The sequence below is a fragment of the Bufo gargarizans genome, chromosome 9 (assembly GCF_014858855.1).
Source record: "Bufo gargarizans isolate SCDJY-AF-19 chromosome 9, ASM1485885v1, whole genome shotgun sequence".
Lineage (NCBI taxonomy): Eukaryota > Metazoa > Chordata > Amphibia > Anura > Bufonidae > Bufo > Bufo gargarizans.
The window spans coordinates 64,407,088-64,429,154 of NC_058088.1; the positions used below are offsets into that span (position 1 = coordinate 64,407,088).

General features: G+C 42.0%; 1 protein-coding gene across 1 annotated transcript in view; it reads left to right on the top strand.

Annotated features, from left to right (window-relative positions):
* Positions 1-1,849: 1,849 nt before the first annotated feature.
* F9 (coagulation factor IX) overlaps positions 1,850-22,067 on the top strand; it is a 102,463-nt gene continuing 82,245 nt past the window's right edge. The window contains exons 1-2 of the mRNA XM_044268792.1: positions 1,850-1,982; positions 16,439-16,602. Coding sequence (XP_044124727.1) covers positions 1,916-1,982; positions 16,439-16,602 — 231 coding nt within the window. The 5' untranslated portion in view covers positions 1,850-1,915. The remainder of the gene's footprint in view (positions 1,983-16,438; positions 16,603-22,067) is intronic.

The following is a 22,067-nucleotide window of genomic DNA, read 5'->3' on the forward strand; positions in this document are numbered from 1 at the left end:
AGTTGTTTTGGCCACGCCTAATGATTTTGCTATCTGTCTGATTGGTTTGTTTTGTTTTTTTCAGCCTAATGATGGGTTGCTTCACTGATAGTGACAGCTCTTTGGATCTAATCTTGAGAGTTGACAGCAACTAGCAAATAGCACACTTGAAATGAACTCTGGAACTTTTATCTGCTCATTGTTATTGGGATAATGAGGGAATAACACACACCTGGCCATGGAACAGTTGAGAAGCCACTTGTCCCATTACTTTTGGTTCCTTAACAAGTTGGAGCCACATATGCAAACTGTTGTAATTCCTACACAGTTCACCTGATTTGGAAGTAAATACCCTCAAATTAAAGCTGACAGTCTGCAGTTAAAGCACATCTTGTTTGTTTCATTTCAAATCCATTGTGGTGGTGTAAAGAGCCAAAAATATTAGAATTGCGTTGATGTCCCAATATTTATGGACCTGACTGTAGATGCCCTAAAAACCATGGTCAAAAAAATGATCAAATGCTGTATTATATATCCCACTAGTTACCGGTAAGTGAGCATTACTCACTTTATGTATCCATGGTAGAAGCATAAAATTACGTAGCCTAGTGTAAACAATCTACTGCATATTCTAGATCCATGAGAAACAAAATCAAAGTCACAGAATAAGTGACCTTGATGTGTTCACCTGTATTGGGAGATGTGTAGATGGTAAACTCGTGAGTAGAGATGAGCGAAGTATTTAAATATTTGATTCAGCTGCTTCGCCAAATTGTGCAAAAAAAATACCCTGCTTTGTGACAAATTATTTTGTCACAAAGTGCATTTCTTTGAGAAAATGAGAAAATGGATCAGGTAAGTATTATTTTTTTAAGTTTTTTACACTATTTCATGTTAAATCGATTCACTACTGCGAAGCACGAGGAAATTCGGACTTGAATTCACTCATCACTACTCATGTGGAACGCTCCCTCCTTTAGTGCTTTCCTCTGGTACATCTAAAAACAACTTTTGTCAAAGGGCTCAGATGATGGTAATATTTGGTCTGGCAACAGTATTAAAACTAAATAGTTATAATTTTTTGGGAGGGGGGTGGCAGGACATGATTTGGGGCTTGTGCCCTGATGTTTTAAAACCTACATTTTTCCTAAACTAAACTATTCTAACAACTTTCCCGCCAAACAATCTTTAGGCTATTTTTCTCCTCAATTTAGCCCACACCATACCACATATAGTGCTATATAGTTCTACATATAATGCTATATGCAGCCCACATAATTCCAGCGCACATCATATAATATGTAAACTCCAAGTACTATTTATTTAAATAGTCCAATTAAAGCCAAATAGTACTGCAATTTAATCCACAAACAATAACATGGCCATGCCGATGACCATGACTGTAGACCAATACTGTTCATTTTTATGCTCCTGTGGTTCCTATTCTCCGACGTCTCCAAGGATACAGGGACCTGGGAGAAAGTGTTCACATTATTCACCCATCATAACAAATTATTAAATGGAACTAGCAGAGAAATATTTGAAAATAAATGTAAAATGAACATTTACTTAGCATCATAAAAATTCATTGTGAGCGTTACAACAATTTGCTCGTTTTTGAGAATATTCATAACCCAATGACATAAACTAGTTCACAGGGTCAGCACAATAACTGCTGAAAAACTGGAGGTATTTTAAATAAATAGTAATGTTCTTATTTGCCCCTTTAATACACATTAATTTTTCTAAGTTACAGACCCTCCTAATGCACCATTATCTGCTGATGTTGTTTTTGTCAACATGTTTCACCTCCAAAAGTGAAGTTTTAGCTGTAAAGCAAAAGTAAACAGAGAGGAGAGAGAGCGTGGACTTTGGAATCATTGATCCTATTCTAGCTCCAGACTAATTTGCCAGTAAGATTCTTCAGAGTAAGAATATGGCATCTATTGGAAGCCTTCTCATTATTTTTCTCCTGGGCTATTTCTGCAAGGCGGAAAGAGCAGGTTGGTTACCTTTAATTATATCCCAATATGTCCTTTATTCCATAATCAGAACTATGTCTTGAAATGATAATGTCTGGACAATTGATATTATATAAATATCTAGTAGAGAAATATTTTAATATTTAATTCCAGGAAAAAGCTGAATTTTCCATTTCAACATAATGTTCTTTTCTAAAATAAGCACAAGTCACTCTAACCTTGCTCTAAGCACATATAATAGCTATATTCATGTGTGTGGCGGTGCTGGTGTTTGTGACTAGCATAATACCATGGTATAAGTACACTAGACGTTAAAGGGGTTGGCCACTTTTATAGCATTTTATATTTCCTTCCTGTATGTTCTTTCATCTTTCCATTGTATAATTTACTTTTCTTCCTGATTCCTACTTTGCTGGTTTTTTTTTCTGGTGGCATCCTCTGCTGTAAACTGTGGCCACGCTATTTGAGGCACATTAAATGATGTCATCCAGTGGAGGGTTTACCTCACCCACCCATCCACCACACATAGCAGTGTGAGTCCTGGCCTTCATTTATGCGCAGATGCAGGAAAAAGTGTTCTGAACATGCCCAGTCTTCGCCTGCTCCACTTCTTGAATATGCAAGCTCCAGTCCTAGTTTCACTGTGCTAACTCCCTATGAAGCATTTGGTGCATGCGCTGTTAAACTCAGGCATCAGGATGGAGTTTAGACAGCGCATGCGCTTAGCACTTCACAGGGAATCCTATGATCAGAGCTTGATTATATCTTGAAGCAGGACAGAAGATTGGGCATGTGTAGAATGCTTCCTCCTGCACAATACAAGTAATAGTTCTTGATGGGATACAATTAAGAGGAGGTAAATGACACTGAGTCTGTGCAAGACTGAGTCCAGAGAGTCTGCTCAGTAAAATGAAGGCTGGTAGCGCACACTGCTGAACAGACAGGTTGGTGAAGGGAGCCCTCCACTGGATGATGTCATATGAACATGCCACAAACAGCACAGCCACTGTTTAACCGCCTCCGGACCACCTAACGCAGGATCGCGGTCCGGAGGCGGCAGCGCTGCGCAGAGTGACGCATATACGCGTCATCTCGCGTGAGCCGAGATTTCCTGTGAACGCGCGCACACAGGCGCGCGCGTTCACAGGATCGGAAGGTAAGAGACAGGATCTCCAGCCTGCCAGCGGCGATCGTTCGCTGGCAGGCTGGAGATGCGATTTTTTTAACCCCTAACAGGTATATTAGACGCTGTTTTGATAACAGCGTCTAGTATACCTGCTACCTGGTCCTCTGGTGGCCCCTTTTGCTTGGATCGACCACCAGAGGACACAGGTAGCTCAGTAAAGTAGCACCAAACACCACTACACTACACTACACCCCCCTGTCACTTATTACCCCTTATTAACCCCTGATCACCCCATATAGACTCCCTGATCACCCCCCTGTCATTGATCACCCCCCTGTCATTGATCACCCCCCTGTAAGGCTCCATTCAGACGTCCATATGATTTTTATGGATCCATGGATACATGGATCAGATCCGCAAAACACATACGGACGTCTGAATGGAGCCTTACAGGGGGGTGATCAATGACAGGGGGGTGATCACCCATATAGATTCCCTGATCACCCCCCCTGTCATTGATCACCCCCCTGTAAGGCTCCATTCAGACGTCCGTATGATTTTTAGGGATCCACGGATACATGGATCGGATCCGCAAAACACATACAGAGGTCTGAATGGAGCCTTACAAGGGGGTGATCAATGACAGGGGGGTGATCACCCATATAGATTCCCTGATCACCCCCCTGTCATTGATAACCCCCCTGTAAGGCCCCATTCAGACGTCCGTATGATTTTTACGGATCCACGGAAACATGGATCGGATCCGCAAAACACATACGGACGTCTGAATGGAGCCTTACAAGGGGGTGATCAATGACAGGGGGGTGATCACCCATATAGATTCCCTGATCACCCCCCTCTCATTGATCACCCCCCTGTAAGGCTCCATTCAGACGTCCGTATGTTTTTTACGGATCCACTGATACATGGATCGGATCCGCAAAACACATACGGACGTCTGAATGGAGCCTTACAGGGGGGTGATCACCCATATAGACTCCCTAATCACCCCCCTGTCATTGATCAACCCCCTGTCATTGATCACCCCCCTGTAAGGCTCCATTCAGACGTCTGTATGTTTTTTACGGATCCACGGATACATGGATCGGATTCGCAAAACACATACGGACCTCTGAATGGAGCCTTACAGGGGGGTGATCAATGACAGGGGGGTGATCACCCCATACAGACTCCCTGATCACCCCCCTGTCATTGATCACCCCCTGTAAGGCTCCATTTAGACATTTTTTTGGCACAAGTTAGCGGAAATAGATATTTTATTTTATTTTATTTTTCTTACAAAGTCTCATATTCCACTAACTTGTGACAAAAAATAAAATCTCACATGAACTCACCGTACCCCTCACGGAATCCAAATGCGTAAATTTTTTTAGACATTTATATTCCAGACTTCTTCTCGCGCTTTAGGGCCCCTAAAATGCCAGGGCAGTATAAATACCCCACATGTGACCCCATTTCGGAAAGAAGACACCCCAAGGTATTCCGTGAGGGGCATATTGAGTCCATGAAAGATTGAAATTTTTGTCCCAAGTTAGCGGAAAGGGAGACTTTGTGAGAAAATACTAAAAAAATCAATTTCCGCTAACTTGTGCCAAAAAAAATAAAAAATTCGATGAACTCGCCATGCCCCTTATTGAATACCTTGGGGTGTATTCTTTCCAACAGGGGTCACATGTGGGGTATTTATACTGTCCTGGCATTTTAGGGGCCCGAAAGCGTGAGAAGAAGTCTGGGATCCAAATGTCTAAAAATGCCCTCTTAAAAGGAATTTGGGCCGCTTTGCGCATCTAGGCTGCAAAAAAGTGTCACACATGTGGTATCGCCGGACTCAGGAGAAGTCGGGGAATGTGTTTTGGGGTGTCATTTTACATATACCCTGGCTGTGTGAGATAAATATCTTGGTCAAATGCCAACTTTGTATAAATAAATTGGAAAAGTTGTCTTTTGCCAAGATATTTCTCTCACCCAGCATGGGTATATGTAAAATGACACCCCAAAACACATTCCCCAACTTATCCTGAGTACGGCGATACCAGATGTGTGACACTTTTTTGCAGCCTAGGTGGGCAAAGGGGCACACATTCTAAAGAGCACCTTTCGGATTTCACCGGTCATTTTTTACAGATTTTGATTTCAAACTACTTCTCACGCATCTGGGCCCCTAAAATGCCAGGGCAGTATAACTACCCCACAAGTGACCTCATTTTGGAAAGAAGACAATCCAAGGTATTTTATGATGGGCATAGTGAGTTCATGGAAGTTTTTATTTTTTGTCACAAGTTAGTGGAATATGAGACTTTGTAAGAAAAAAAAATCATCATTTTCCGCTAACTTGTGACAAAAAATAAAAAGTTCTATGAACTCACTATGCCCATCAGTGAATACCTTAGGGTGTCTACTTTCTGAAATGGGGTCATTTGTGGGGTGTTTGTACTGTCTTGGCATTGTAGAACCTCAGGAAACATGACAGGTGCTCAGAAAGTCAGAGCTGCTTCAAAAAGCGGAAATTCACATTTTTGTACCATAGTTTGTAAACGCTATAACTTTTACCCAAACCATTTTTTTTTACCCAAACATTTTTTTTATCAAAGACATGTAGAACAATAAATTTAGCGAAAAATTTATATATGGATGTAATTTTTTTTTGCAAAATTTTACAACTGAAAGTGAAAAATGTCATTTTTTGGCAAAAAAATCGTTAAATTTTGATTAATAACAAAAAAAGCTCTATTAGTGAGAAGAAAAGGAGGTAAAATTCATTTGGGTGGTAAGTTGCATGACCGAGGAATAAACGGTGAAAGTAGTGTAGTGCAGAAGTGTAAAAAGTGGCCTGGTCATTAAGGGGGTTTCAGCTAGGGGGGCTGAAGTGGTTAAGTAGAAGATGTGGCAGCAAACCAGGGGTCAAGAAGCGAGGTAATTAAACTGTTGGAAACATTAAAGAGAATACAGTAACAAAACATAAGATGCTATAAAGGTGGCCAACTGCTTTAACTATTTAGCTTTATCTTGGTTGACCAGAAAGTAGATTCTTTGACCAAAAAGCATAAAATGAAATGGGAAAATTCACAATTTCAACCAGAAAATATAGGAGATTTGACAATACTAGTTCAAGGGAACAGTGGAGATGTTATCGGTAATAACCATTCCAGTTGCCGCTGAGAGATGCAATATGATCGGTTGCTATCTGCAAGTTCTCCACTTTTCCTGCTTATCAGTTTTGGCAAATCTCATCCATAGCCTTTACTGGGTAAGGATATGTTCCCCCTCGGATTTCTGCCACAGTTGTGGTGCAGGTTTATACAGCATCCACATGAGGATTAGCCCAATTTGTTATTCAATTGGGCCAATCCTTGGCATTTTCACAGACAAAAAAGTGACTGACTGTTTATTTTTTACAGAAACCTGATTCATATAAATAGGCTGCAGGCTGTAGATGGACTTTAGTGTATGTGAGTTTCAGTGCCAAATCTGCTCACGAATATATATTGAATCCTGAACAAACCCAATTAGTCCATGCATTAGGGTCTTTGACACCCTAACTCTTCCTAGAGCAGATAATAGAAATTTGTGATTTAAAATATTATTGCAACGGCGGTCCACCACTGCTGTTTAGCTCCCCTAGTACCTGGTGAAGACTCGCCTCCCGCTGTTCCCTTCTTCCAGCGGGTTCCCGGCAGTCTGCTTGCCGAGTAGGCCTCTCTTCCTATAGGTTGCACTCTCTCTCTGGCTCTTAAAGGTCCAGTGTGCCCTAATTGTCACTAGCCAATGGCTGCCACCTTGAAGTACTTTAGGCACATTTCTCTGTGGGAAAGTGCATGAGCAATAGATTCTGAGCCTGTTAGTTGCTGCAAAGGTGTGCTATTTTAATTTGGCTACCCATGTACTAACTTCTGCCTGTTTCCTGTATATTAATCTTCCACTGTCTGACCAGACCTGTACCTGTTTACTTTACTGACCCTATGCTGCCTGCCCTGACCTCAGACTGTTTATTGAATTGCTTGTACTTTGCTTGCTCTGACCTCAGCCTGACCCTATGATTCCTCCTGACCTTTCATTGTGCTGCACTGGTTAATCTGACCCCTGTAGGTCAGCTGTCAATAATTCATAGAATACTTCAGGAGGTAGCAGCCTGATGGTTCTACTGCAGCAAAGTCCAGATCCCTGTACAGTGGTTAAAGGGTGAAGACAGCAAAGATAATGATATTAGAAGACGCCCAAAGTCAAATCTTTTGGTTGACACAGTGGTTCCACACCCACATCAGTAACAAATATATATAAACAGATGTACATAGAAGATAAGGGCCCCACGTCCTTTCAAGACTCCTACAAATTTTGCCCACATGCTTGCTTGCTATCAATGCAGTCCCTCTGGAGATGGTAGTCCTACACATGTTCTCAATACCCAGAAGCTCTGAGGATGGCACCGACCAGGATTGCACCCCATCTCTCCAAGGAGCACTCCACAGCAGTAGCACAGCCTATGTACTTGTGTAAATGCTATTATTCTTTCTAATAATAACAGCAGTAATGGCTAAATACATTAATGTATTCAACACCCTGTCTGTGAAACAGGAAAGAAGTCAAGAACAAGATGTTCTGTTTGCTCTGAGAGAATTTTTGATGTACTGACCAACAAAGACCTTTCTGGTGTCTGGGGTCATCCATGCTGTTTATAGGTTATCTGGCAACTGTCAGGAGTAGAGTGAACACATATCTTGAGTTGTCATTTCCAAACGAGGAAAATAATTGCATTCAGTCTTGGCAAGTGTATGTTCTACATAATCTCGAGCTGGCCCCGGAGAGCACATTGTATATGCATAGTTTGTGAAGGTGATTTGTCAACAATTTTATAAAGATGTCTTTACAGCAGCCAAATTTTCCAGCCACAGTTTGTAGCTATGCACGGGCTTCATGCCTTTCATTTTGGAGCTTGTGGATGTAAATTTTGGTTACATAAGATCTGCCAATAAATAGATCTGTACAATAATATCCTCCAATAACAAAGGAAACAGAAGAAGCCCAACAGTCCCCTCCTCAAAGATGAACCCTAGGCAGGCTTTCATTAATCTTCATGTAACTGCGTGGTCATTTCAGTATTCCTTACATAGGAAATGTGCTATGTCTTGTGTCCTCCACACATGAGGCAAGGAAGAAAGGTATGAAGGGAAGGAGGCACTTTACAAGCAAGTCTATTGGCGATACTAAAACAATAGTTTGGAGTAAAAGCAGCAGTTGGGACGGGAGAGAGATTCTTTGCTCATATACTGTATTTTTGCTCATAGGGAATATCTACTCTGGCACTAGGTCTCTGTGGAATTTCAGCCCCTTAACGCAAAGAAAAATACTTTTGTTATATAATAATTAAGAGGAGTTGTCCAGCGACATAGAACTTTCTTTGCTCATTACCCAAATGTAATTTAAAGGGATTGTCCTATCTCAACATTTACATTATTGTGGTAGGATATGCCACACATGTCAGATAGCTGTGAGTATCACCTCTGGGACATGCTTCTATCTCCAGAATGGAGCTCATGAAGGGAAGGGAGATCAGCTACACACGTAGGTCCACCTCCATTCACTGATATGGTGTTCCAAAAATAGTCAAGTGCCGTCCGATAGTGGTGAATGGAGAGGTGACCGCACTTGCACTGCTTCCTCTACATTCACGGCTATGTGCCCCCCTTCACATCGGCGACCCCATTGTAGAAATAGGCAAGATTCATATCTATTTTACATTTGTGGCATATCCTAGTGATATGCCATAAATATTTAAATGGAACAACCCTTTAATAAAACTTTGCACTTCAATCCTGAATACTGACACATTGGTCCAGTTTCAGAGGCCCTCTTGCAGTCCCCAAAAATCAGCTTCTTATGGGGTTCTGATACAAGCAGAGAGTTTTGTCCCTGTTTCGGTGTCAGTGATGTGAGGCTGGAAGTCTGGTTCAGTTCATTAGCTATGCCAGCCTTCTTTTCTGTATCTGAATCACCCATGATGGCAAAGTGGGCTAGCTTAAAGGGAGTCTGTCACCAGCATTTCACTTTTTTAACCCTTCCCACAGCTCCCTAGCATGCTTACAGTTAATCAAAACGTTACCTCTGGCATCTTTCCTGCTGTTATAAATCCATAAAAAACTATCTTTACAAGATATGGCATTACAGTAACTATTGGGCATGCGCCGGCTAACGACGCAAAAACTCAACAAATGAGGCGGTCCATCGGCGCATGCGCATTAATTACTGTGATGCCGTACAAGGAATGGGCATCGCAGTGCGCATGCGCCGGCCAAAGGAATGAGTGCGCAGGCGCGGGATATCGGCGGAATAACAAGCTATGAAAAAGGCGGTCAGAGGCAAAGGATGGGCGGGCAGAGGGTAGGAAGGGGCGGGGGGATGCAATGAAAAGGCTGGGCAAGCAGGGCACCTAAGAGAGTAACGCCGCCCCTGGGCACTTGCAAGCCCTCATTTGCATATCTTATAAAGATCGTTTTTGATGGATTTATAACAGCAGGAAAGATGCCAGAGGTAACGTTTTGATTAACTGTAAGCATGCTAGGGAGCTGTGGGAAGGGTTAAAAAAGTGAAATGCTGGTGACAGACTCCCTTTAACTAAAGAACTGATTCGGTCAGACAGCCCCTTTGTCATGTCACTGACACTGAGTGTGTGAGGGGGCGGGGATAAAAATTACCAGAAAACTCCTTTAACCCCTTCCTGACATATGATGTACTAGTACGTCATGGCGGCAAGTGACTTGCCACATTTTGACCTACTATTACGTTATAGTGATTGGGTGGGCACTGGAGCGGTGCCTGCCCGATCACTGCAGGGGCCCAGCAGTCCCTTATAGCCGCTCCCCTGTTGTATCCACCGTCATCGCTGTAAAAGCCGCGGCATAGAAGCTGCATGCAGCGGGTGAGGGAGCCCATCGGGTCCCCGCGCTGCCGCTGGGGGGATCCAATGGGTGACAAGGCAGCCAAATGCCATACACAGGCTGCCCAATGTCTTGCACGGCATCGGGACCTGCCTTCTATGGGTGCCCAGGAGATCCAGCCTCGGTCTCCTAGGCAACCGGTTAGTGTATTACTCAGGGTATGTATTGTAATGCATTGCATAGGGGATCAGACCCACAAAAGTTGAAGTCCCAGAGTGGGACAGAAATAAAGTTAAAAAAAAGCCCAAAAATTAGTTTTTAATAAAAAAAATAAAGTTTCAAGTAAAAAAAGAAAAAACGCCCGTTCCCCTGATTTTATAATGAAAAATAGAAAAAAAAAGGAAAAAAACACACATATTAGGTATCACCGCGTCCGTAATGACTGGCTCTTTAAATATATCACATGATCCACCCCGTCCGATAAAAACCATAAAAAATTAAAAAGCTATTTTTGTCACCTTACATCACAAAAAGTGCAACACCAAGTGATCAAAAAGGCGTATGTCCCACAAAATGGTACCAAAAAAAAAGTCACCTCATCCCACAAAAAATGAGCCCCTACATAAGAAAATCGCTTAAAAAATAATAAAACTATAGCTCTCAGAACATAGAGACACTAAAACATAATTCTTTTGTTTCAAAAATGCTATTATTGTGTTAAAGTGAAATAAATAAAAAAGTATACAAATGAGGTATCGACGTGTCCGTAACAATCAGCTCTATAAAAATGTCACATGACCTTACCCCCTCAGGTAAACGCTGTAAAAAAAAAAAAAAAAATACCTGTGCCAAAACAACAAATTTTTTCATCACCTTGCCCCATAAAGTGTAATAATGGATGATCAAATAATCATATGTACCGAAAAATGGTACCAATAAAAACGTCAACTCTTCCTGCAAAATACGAGCCCCCCTCTTCGGCAGAAAAAAAAATATATATATATGGCATTCAGAAAATGGAGACACAAAAATATAATATTTTTTTTAAAAATGCTTTATTATGTAAAACTGAAACAAACAAGGAAAGTAAACATATTTGATATCACTGCATCTGCAACAACCTGCTCTATAAAAATAGCACAAGATCTAACCTGTCAAATAAATGTTGCAAAAAATAAAAACACTGCCAAAACAGTGATTTTTTGGTTACCTTGCCTCACAAAAAACTTAATACAGTCATGTGAAAAAATTAGGACACCCTTTGAAAGCATGTGGTTTTTTGTAACATTTTTAATAAAAGGTTATTTCATCTCCGTTTCAACAATACAGAGAGATTAAAGTAATCCGACTAAACAAAGAAAACTGAAGAAAAGTCTTTTCAAGATCTTCTGTAAATGTCATTCTACAAAAATGCCTATTCTAACTGAGGAAAAAGATAGGACACCCTTGCCCCTAATAGCGAGTGTTACCTCCTTTGGCTGAAATAACTGCAGTGAGACGGTTCTTGTAGCTATCTACCAGTCTTCGACATCGGTCTGAGGAAATTTTACCCCACTCCTCAATGCAGAACTTTTTCAGCTGTGAGATGTTTGAGGGGTTTCTTGCACGTACAGCCCTTTTCAAGTCACCCCACAGCATCTCAATGGGATTCAAATCTGGACTTTGACTTGGCCATTCCAGGACTCTCCATTTCTTCTTTTTCAGCCAATCTTTGGTTGATTTACTAGTATGTTTTGGGTCATTGTCATGTTGCATGGTCCAGTTCCGCTTCAGCTTTAATTTTCTAACTGATGGTCTCACATGTTCTTCAAGCACCTTCTGATACACAGTAGAATTCATCGTGGATTCTATGATGGTGAGCTGACCAGGTCCTGCTGCAGCAAAGCAGCCCCAAACCATGACACTTCCACCTCCATGCTTCACAGTTGGTATGAGGTTCTTTTCTTGGAATGCTGTGTTTGGTTTACGCCAAACATGTCCTCTGCTGTTGTGTCCAAATAATTCAATTTTGGACTCATCTGTCCAAAGAACATTATTCCAGAAGTCCTGGTCTTTGTCAACTTTATCTCCGGCAAATGTCAGTCTGGCCTCGATGTTTCTCTTGGAAAGCAAAGGTTTCCTCCTTGCACACCTCCCATGCAAGTTAAACTTGTACAGTCTCTTTCTGATTGTAGAGGCATGTACTTCTACATCAACAGTAGCCAGAGCCTGCTGTAGTTCTCGAGATGACACTTTAGGGTTTTTGGAGACCTCTTTTAGCATCTTGCGGTCTGCTCTTGGGGTGAACTTGCTGGGGCGACCAGTCCTGGGCATGTTGGCAGTTGTTTTGAAAGCCCTCCACTTGTAGACTATCTTCCGGACAGTGGAATGGCTGATTTCAAAATCTTTTGAGATCTTTTTAAATCCCTTCCCAGACTCATAGGCTGCTACAATCTTTTTTCTGAAGTCCTCTGACAGCTCTTTTGCTCTCACCATGGTGCTCACTCTCACTTCAACAGTCAGGAGCACACCAAACTAAATGTCTGAGGTTTAAATAGGGCAAGCCTCATTCAACATGCAGAGTAACGATCTACTAATTATGTGCACCTGGTGTGATATACCTGTGTGAGATCTGAGCCAATTTAAGAGGGAATACATGTGAGGGTGTCCTATCTTTTTCCTCAGTTAGAATAGGCATTTTTGTAGAATGACATTTACAGAAGATCTTGAAAAGACTTTTCTTCAGTTTTCTTTGTTTAGTTGGATTACTTTAATCTCTCTGTATTGTTGAAACGGAGATGAAATAACCTTTTATTAAAAATGTTACAAAAAACCACATGCTTTCAAAGGGTGTCCTAATTTTTTCACATGACTGTATAGAGCAATTAAAAATCATATGTACCCCAAAATAATACCAATAAAACTGTCACCCTATCCTGTAGCTTCCAAAATGGGGTCAGTTTTTGGGAGTTTCTACTGTAGGAGTGCATCAGGAGGGCTTCAAATGGGGCATGGTGTCTAAAAACCAATCCAGCAAAATCTGCCTTCTAAAAAGCATACGGCATTCCTTTTCTTCTGCGCCCTGCCGTGTGCCCATAGAGCAATTTACGACCACATTGGGGGTGTTTCTGTAAACCGCAGGATTAGGGTAATACATATTGAGTTTTGTTTGGCTGTTAACCCTCGATGTGTTAAAGAAAAAAATGGATTAAAATGGAAAATCTGCCAAAAAAGTGAAATTTAGAAATTTCATCTCCATTTTTCTTTAATTAACACCTAAAGGGTTAACAAAATTTGTAAAATCAGTTTTGAGTAACTTGATGGGTGTAGTTTCTACAATGGAGTCATTTATGGAGGTTTCCACTATGAAAGCCCCACAAAGGGACTTCAGACCTGAACTGGTCCTTAAAAAGTGGGTTTTGGAAATATTCTTAAAAATTTTAAGACTTGCTTCTAAAACTCTAAGCCTTCTAACGTCCTAAAAAAATAAAATGACATTTACAAAATGATGCTAACATAAAGTAGACATATGGGGAATGTTAAGTAATAAATATTTTATGAGATATCACTTTCTATTTTAAAAGAAGAGAAATAGAAATTTTAAAAATTTCACATTTTTCAAAATTTTTGGTAAATTGTGGATTTTTTTAAAATAAATATGAAATATATTGACTCAAATTTAGTGAGTACAATGCGTCACGAGAAAACAATCTGAGAATGGATTGGATAAATAAAAGTGTTCCAAAGTTATTACCACATAAAGTGACATATGTCAGATTTGCAAAAAATGGCCTGGGCAGGAGGGTGAAAACTGGCCCGGGGTAGAAGGGGTTAAAGAGGACCTTTAATATCTCTGTATTACCAACCACTTACTTTCCCAATGTAATAAACATTCTGGAGCATTTACTGTTATGGCTCTATATTCTGCTATTCCTTTATTATTACTGCTAGATGTTTATTCAAGAATTGCTAACAGTTGAAGGTGCAGCTGGGTGTTACCAGTTCAGTTGGGGTGTGTCCCTGCACAATCTGCCACTGGCAGCATTGACTGCATAGTGTCAGACTGTTTAGAGACATACCTACCTGGACCTACCCATCTGAACCTTCAATGCAAACTGCTGACAATTCATTTATAACTTCTAAGAGGAATAACACAAAATAAAGTCACAAGAATAGAAGCTCCAGAATTGTTATTACCAGGGGATGAAAGTAGTAGCTAAAGCAAATATGCCAGGAGAGGTTACAGGTCCTCTTAAAATACCCCAGAATTATCACAGTGGCTCAGGCATCTATTAACTGTCTGTCTAAAAGTTTAAACCAACTTTCAGTTGGCTAATATCTTTCATATTTTTCTGCGAGGGAGGGTTTTCAGCGGGGCAAGTGGAAGCTTCACATCCAAGTGGGCAAAATTTTCCTGCGCAAGTGCCCAAAATATTAATATTACCATTACTTTCCCAAAATGGCTGCACATCTCCTACCTTGCCCATGAGGTTCCAGTGTTCCACTCTGCACTACTGATCCCAAGAAAGGGAGAACTGTTTTTTCTGATACTACCATGTGTGTATAAACACCAGCAGGCATCTGCCCCCTATATGGGGCAATTTAGGGAATGATTTTTTATTTAAATTTAAAAAGCATAACACATGCTAGGGTGCAGTGTGTTTTAAATATGTTACTCATTAACACTGTCAACCATGCGTTTACACACACGTATATATGACAGTGTCACTCTGACAATTTTTACTTTTGCTGTCATTACATTAAAGAGCTTAAAGGGAACCTGTCACCTCCAAAACACATATAAAACCGGCATCATTATCTTACAGTAGCCCCCAGTGTGTTCACAATGATGTTTTTTATTCTTCCATCGGTTGCCGCATACTGTAAAAAAAAACACACCCTTCTCACTATCTTCAGAGTCAGCTTGCAGTCAAGGAGGCAATGGCCTCCTTGCTTCTAGTGAAAATAAGCCCACCCCTTACCCGTCCTCTACACTTTGATTGACTTCCTGCCTAGAGGCTGGGATCGTGCAAGTCTCGCGCATGCCTGGTGCGCTCCATGTTACTGCGCGATCCCATCTCCGGCTCCCGCAGTCAGCGGGCAGCTTTGTTCTCACTGCGCATGCGCCGGCCATTTCAAGTGTGCGCGCGCGCCCGGAGTTTCTTGTCCGCAGCGTCAGTGTGATCACTGGCTTCAGGCGCAGGAGAACGCAAGCCAGTGGTCACGCTTCGCCCCCGACCTCACGAGCATCAGGTATTGCACTATTTAGGCACATTATCCAGGGGCAGAAATATTATATTACCTCAAAAGAAACGCCGGGCGCGCGCGCGCGCGCACACTTGAAATGGCCGGCGCATGGTCAGTGAGAACAAAGCTGCCCAGCTGACTGCGGGAGCCGGAGATGGGATCGCGCAGTAACATGGAGCGCACCGGGCATGCGCGAGACTTGCGTGATCCCAGCCTCTAGGCAGGATGTCAATCAAAGTGAAGAGGACGGGTAAGGGGTCTGGCTTATATTTACTTGAAGCAAGGAGGCCATTGCCTTGTTGACTTCAAGCTGACTCTGAAGATAGCGAGAAGGGTGATTTAAATTGGGTTTATTAACAGTATGTAGCAACCGATGGAAGAATGAAAAACATCATTGTGAACACACTGGGGGCTACTGTAAGGTAATGATGTCGGAAAGGTTCCCTTTAAAGGAGGGGGAGACATTTTCTTTTTTAGAGAGAGAGAAGTATCAGAGGGAAAAAACATATGAGTTGTAGAAGACCTCAGATTGTCATATGCCAATTTTCTGGCCAATTGAAGCACTTTCGATTCTGGTTAAATCGTTTCGGACCCAAATTGAATTTCTTGACTGATTAGTTCTAATCAGAACTGAGATGAATATTCAAGAAATTTGCTCATCTCATTCGGTTCTATTCATTGTCCACAGAATATCCCTGAATACACAGGGACATGTGCTGCCGATAATCGGGCACCTTCTATCCTGATGAAAGATGCCTAGCAGACATGGAACGAGCATTAGACAGTACATCGGCTGAGCAGCTGCTCAATTATACAAGCCATTATACCCCTGTGAATGCTTGTTCATGATAATTCACGATAATCCTGAGGTCTTTTAGGCCCTTAAGACAACATATTCCCTTTAAGAATGCAAGTTTTGCACTGAAGCACTAATGCTTCTTTGCATTGAGGCAAAATACTCAGGACCCACCACAGTGCCAGAGGATCCTCCAGAGGGCACAGGCTCTTGACACAATGAGCCTCAAAGGACCAGCTGAAGATAACCTTGTTCTGAGCTGACTTTTGAGACAAGGGAGTTAATTCACTAATAACCTATTACACTTTAGTGATTGTATGTCCTCAGTGTATAACCACAGCAACAAAGGTTTCAGTGGACATATGCGAGTTCTGTATAGATGGAGGGTGGGACCTCATAGCAGATACTTACATACATGTTAATGTTTTCTTGGTAGTGTTCCTGACTGATAAATCTGCAAGCAATGTTCTGGTGAGACAAAAAAGATATAATGCTGGTCGTTTGGAAGAGTTTGTCGCAGGCAATCTTGAACGAGAATGTATAGAGGAAAAGTGCACATATGAAGAAGCAAGAGAAGTCTTTGAGAATGATGACAAAACTGTAAGCAAAATAATAGTCCTGATAATTACAATGCATGCACTCAAATTGCAGAAAGATATAATTTTGGACTATGGATTTGGGAGTAATTTATCTTGTCCAGCAGAAAAAAAAATCTACCAGGAGACTCAATAATACCATTATAATCCATGCACCTAAATGTCAAGATTTCATTTACTGCCAAATTCATGTTCGATTTATGTATGCAAATTCCTGTCTTTAAATGTGACATAGAGTATCTCATATTTTTATGAGCTGAGGTTGCCACTCTAGCCCACCTTGGATTTTGGCCATCACGGAAATTCAGAGAGACAAAATTAATACAAGCACTAATGTATTGTGATTGTCCATATTGCCTTCTTTGCTGGCTTGATTCATGTTTCTATCACATTATACACTGCTCATTTCCAGGGGTTTACAACCATCCTGCAATCCAGTAGCAGTGTCCATGCTTGAACACTATAGGAAAAAGTGCCAGTCTCTGATAACCAGAACCATGGGAGCACATATGAGCACGCATGCGCAGCAACTCTAATCCCAGCCACTTCGTATCTACGCTGCAGTGGCCATTACACCTGGAAACAAACAATGTATAATGCAATGGAAAAATTAATCAAACTAGCAAAGGAGGTAATTTCCTGAAGCGAGACAACCTTTTTAAGAATTATAATTGGAGGGTCCAATACATGCATCAACATGGCCTTCATGGTATGTTGAGTCACAGGGTTATGTTTTAAAAAGATCAAATCATGTTTAAAAATGACTAATATATCACACACCCCTGGGTCCATGCACTAGGCGTGCCTGATATTGTTCTTTTTATAGGTAAAGGATAACATGGTATTTGCACCTTTTTAACCACTTAAGGACCACAGGTTTATACCCCCCTAGTGACCAGGCCCTTTTTTACAAATCGGCACTCCACAACTTTAGCGGTTTATTGCTCGGTCATGCAACTTACCACTCAAATGAATTTTATCTCCTTTTCTTCTCACTAATAGAGCTTTCATTTGGTGGTATTTCATTGCTGCTGACATTTTAACTTTTTTTGTTATTAATCGAAATTAAACGATTTTTTTTGCAAAAAAATTACATTTTTCACCTTTAGTTGTAAAATTTTGCAAAAAAAAACGACATCCATATATACATTTTTCGCTAAATTTATTGTTCTACATGTCTTTGATAAAAAAAAAAATGTTTGGGTAAAAAAGAAATGGTTTGGGTAAAAGTTATTGCGTTTACAAACTATGGTACAAAAATGTGAATTTCCGCTTTTTGAAGCAGCTCTGACTTTCTGAGCACCTGTCATGTTTCCTGAGGTTCTACAATGCTCAGACAGGAGAAAATCCCCACAAATGACCCCATTTCGGAAAGTAGACACCCTAAGGTATTCAATGATGGGCATAGTGAGTTCATAGAACTTTTAATTTTTTTGTCACAAGTTAGCAGAAAATGATGATTTTTTTTTTTTCTTACAAAGTCTCATATTCCACTAACTTGTGACAAAAAATAAAAACTTCAATGAACTCACTATGCCCATCACAAAATACCTTGGGGTGTCTTCTTTCCAAAATGGGGTCACTTGTGGGGTAGTTATACTGCCCTGGCATTTTAGGGGCCCAGATGCGTGAGAAGAAGTTTGAAATCAAAATCTGTAAAAAATGACCGGTGAAATCCGAAAGGTGCACTTTGGAATGTGTGCCCCTTTGCCCACCTAGGCTGCAAGAAAGTGTCACACATCTGGTATCGCCGTACTCAGGATAAGTTGGGGAATGTGTTTTGGGGTGTCATTTTACATATACCCATGCTGGGTGAGAGAAATATCTCGGCAAAAGACAACTTTTCCCATTTTTTTATACAAAGTTGGCATTTGACCAAGATATTTATCTCACCCAGCATGGGTATATGTAAAATGACACCCCAAAACACATTCCCCAACTTCTCCTGAGTACGGCGATACCACATGTGTGACACTTTTTTGAAGCCAAGGTGGGCAAAGGGGCACACATTCCAGAGAGCACCTTTCGGATTTCACAGGCCATTTTTTTACACATTTTGATTGCAAACTACTTCTCACACATATGGGCCCCTAAAATGCCAGGGCAGTATAACTACGCCACAAGTGACCCCATATTGGAAAGAAGACACCCCAAGGTATTCCGTGAGGGGCATAGCGAGTTCCCAGAATTTTTTATTTTTTGTCACAAGTTAGCGGAAGATGATGATTTATTTTTTTTATTTTTTTTTCCTTACAAAGTCTCATATTCCACTAACTTGCGACAAAAAAAAAAAATTCTAGGAACTCGCCATGCCCCTCACGGAATACCTTGGGGTGTCTTCTTTCCAAAATGGGGTCACTTGTGGCGTAGTTATACTGCCACCTAGGCTGCAAAAAAGTGTCACACACCTGGTATCGCCGTACTCAGAAGTTGGGGAATGTGTTTTGGGGTGTCATTTTACATATACCCATGCTGGGTGAGAGAAATATCTTGGCAAAAGACAACTTTTCCCATTTTTTTATACAAAGTTGGCATTTGAACAAGATATTTCTCTCACCCAGCATGGGTATATGTAAAATGACACCCCAAAACACATTCCCCAACTTCTCCTGAGTACGGCGATACCACATGTGTGACACTTTTTTGCAGCCTAGATGCGCAAAGCGGCCCAAATTCCTTTTAGGAGGGCATTTTTTGACATTTGGATCCCAGACTTCTTCTCACGCTTTAGGGCCCCTAAAAAGCCAGGGCAGTATAAATACCCCACATGTGACCCCACTTTGGAAAGAAGACACTCCAAGGTATTCAATGAGGGGCCTGGCGAGTTCATAGAAATTATTTTTTTGGGCATAAGTTAGCGGAAATTGATTTTATTTTTATTTTTTCTCACAAAGTCTCACTTTCCGCTAACTTGGGACAAAAATTTCAATCTTTCATGGACTCCATATGCCCCTCAGCGAATACCTTGGGGTGTCTTCTTTCCAAAATGGGGTCATTTGTGGGGTGTTTGTACTGCCCTGGCATTTGAGGGTCTCCGCAATCATTACATGTATGGCCAGCATTAGGAGTTTCTGCTATTCTCCTTATATTGAGCATACAGGTAATGAGATTTTTTTTTCCGTTCAGCCTCTGGGCTGAAAGAAAAAAATGAACGGCACAGATTTCTTCATTCGCATCGATCAATGTGGATGAAAAAATCTCTGCCAAAAAAAAAAAAGGACGGGAAAGGCGTCTGCCAGGACATAGGCGCTCCGCCCAACATCCATACCCACTTAGCTCGTATGCCCTGGCAAACCAGATTTCTCCATTCACATCAGTCGATGTGGATGAATAAATAATTGCCGGGATTTTTTTTTATATACAAAGTGTTTGCCAAAGCATAGGAACACCACCACCTCCTCAGCTCATATGCCTCGGCAAACGTATCTTTTACTGCAGAGGAGAAATCTCGTCTTGCAGCGCCGCATACACCGACTTGTGTGTAATCTGACAGCAGCGCAATGCTTCTGTTAGAATGCACATCAGTGCTGCAGCTAGTCGATCGGTTGGTCCATCTGGAAGGTAAAAAAAAAAATGAAAAAGGGCGCAACGCAATAATTTTATTAACTTTTGAACAGAACATATAAACTTTAACTTTTTGAACTGAACATTAACCTTTTTGCTTACTGGTGATTATTTTTTTGTTTTTTGTTTTTTACCTTTATAGGACAAACCTCTCCTTCCCCATGGGTGAATGTGCAAAGCGCAAATCGCCCAAAGATGTGGCGAAGTACATTATGCACTTTATCCCAGGTGAAAGGAGAGGTTTGCAGCAGCTGTATGTGAATGGGCCCTAATACCCCTGTGTGCCTGTCCTGGTGAGATGTGATCCCTATGCTAGGTGTACCTGTGTGTGGTACTTCCGGAAACACTCCCCTAAGCATAGGGCAGGGTGGTCAGGACAGTCAGGACAGAAATAGCGGGTGTCACGCCTTATTCCACTCCTGCTACAGACCTGACATCTTTTTCGGGGTGACGGTTGGGTTGAGGTACCGGCAACGACATTGGGGAAATGTCGCTCGTGCAGACGGCTAACTACACTGGTGGATGGGGCCACGGAACCTCCTGGGTACAGGAGGTTCTCGATGATCTCTTCCTGAAATTTGAGGAAGGATCGTGTTCTCCCAGCCTTACTGTAGAGAACAAAACTATTATACAGAGATAATTGAATCAAATATACAGACACCTTCTTATACCAGCGTCTGGTTCTGCGGGACACTAAATACGGAGACAACATCTGGTCATTGAAGTCCACCCCTCCCATGTGAAGGTTATAGTCGTGGACTGAGAGGGGCTTTTCAATGACACGGGTTGCTTGCTCAATTTGGATTGTTGTGTCTGCGTGAATGGAGGAGAGCATGTAAACGTCACGCTTGTCTCTCCATTTCACCGCGAGCAGTTCTTGGTTACACAAGGCAGCCCTCTCCCCCCTTGCAAGACGTGTGGTAACGAGCCGTTGGGGGAAGCCCGCATGACTAGTTTGCGCGGTGCCACAGCAGCCAATCTGTTCTAGAAACAAATGCCTGAAGAGGGCCACACTTGTGTAGAAATTGTCCACATAAAGATGGTACCCCTTGCCGAATAAGGGTGACACCAAGTCCCAGACTGTCTTCCCACTGCTCCCCAGGTAGTCAGGGCAACCGACCGGCTCCAGGGTCTGATCTTTTCCCTCATAGACACGAAATTTGTGGGTACAGCCTGTGGCCCTTTCACAGAGCTTATACAATTTGACCCCATACCGGGCGCGCTTGCTTGGGATGTATTGTTTGAAGCCAAGGCGCCCGGTTAATGTATTAGGGACTCGTCTATGCAGATGTTTTGCTCTGGGTTATACAAATCTGCAAATTTCTGGTTGAAATGGTCTATGAGGGGCCGAATTTTGTGGAGCCGGTCAAAAGCTGGGTGGCCTCTGGGACGGGAGGTGGTGTTGTCGCTAAAGTGCAGGAAACGCAGGATGGTCTCAAATCGTGCCCTGGACATAGCAGCAGAGAACATGGGCATGTGATGAATTGGGTTTGTGGACCAATATGACCGCAATTCATGCTTTTTAGTTAGACCCATGTTGAGGAGAAGGCCCTGAAAAATTTTAATTTCGGAAACTTGGACTGGTTTCCACCGGAAAGGCTGGGCGTAAAAGCTTCCCGGGTTGGCGGTTATAAATTGTGTGGCATACCGATTTGTTTCTGCCACAACTAAGTCTAAGAGCTCCGCAGTCAAGAACAGCTCAAAAAATCCCAAGGCCGAACCGATCTGAGCTGTCTTAACCCGAACTCCAGACTGGGCAGTGAAAGGGGGAACTACAGGTGCGGCTGAAGTTGGGGACTGCCAATCAGGGTTTGCCAGCACCTCAGGGATTCTAGGGGCTCTACGGGCCCGTCTTTGCGGTGGCTGCGACGGGGAAACTACTGCACGTGCCACAGTACCAGCTTC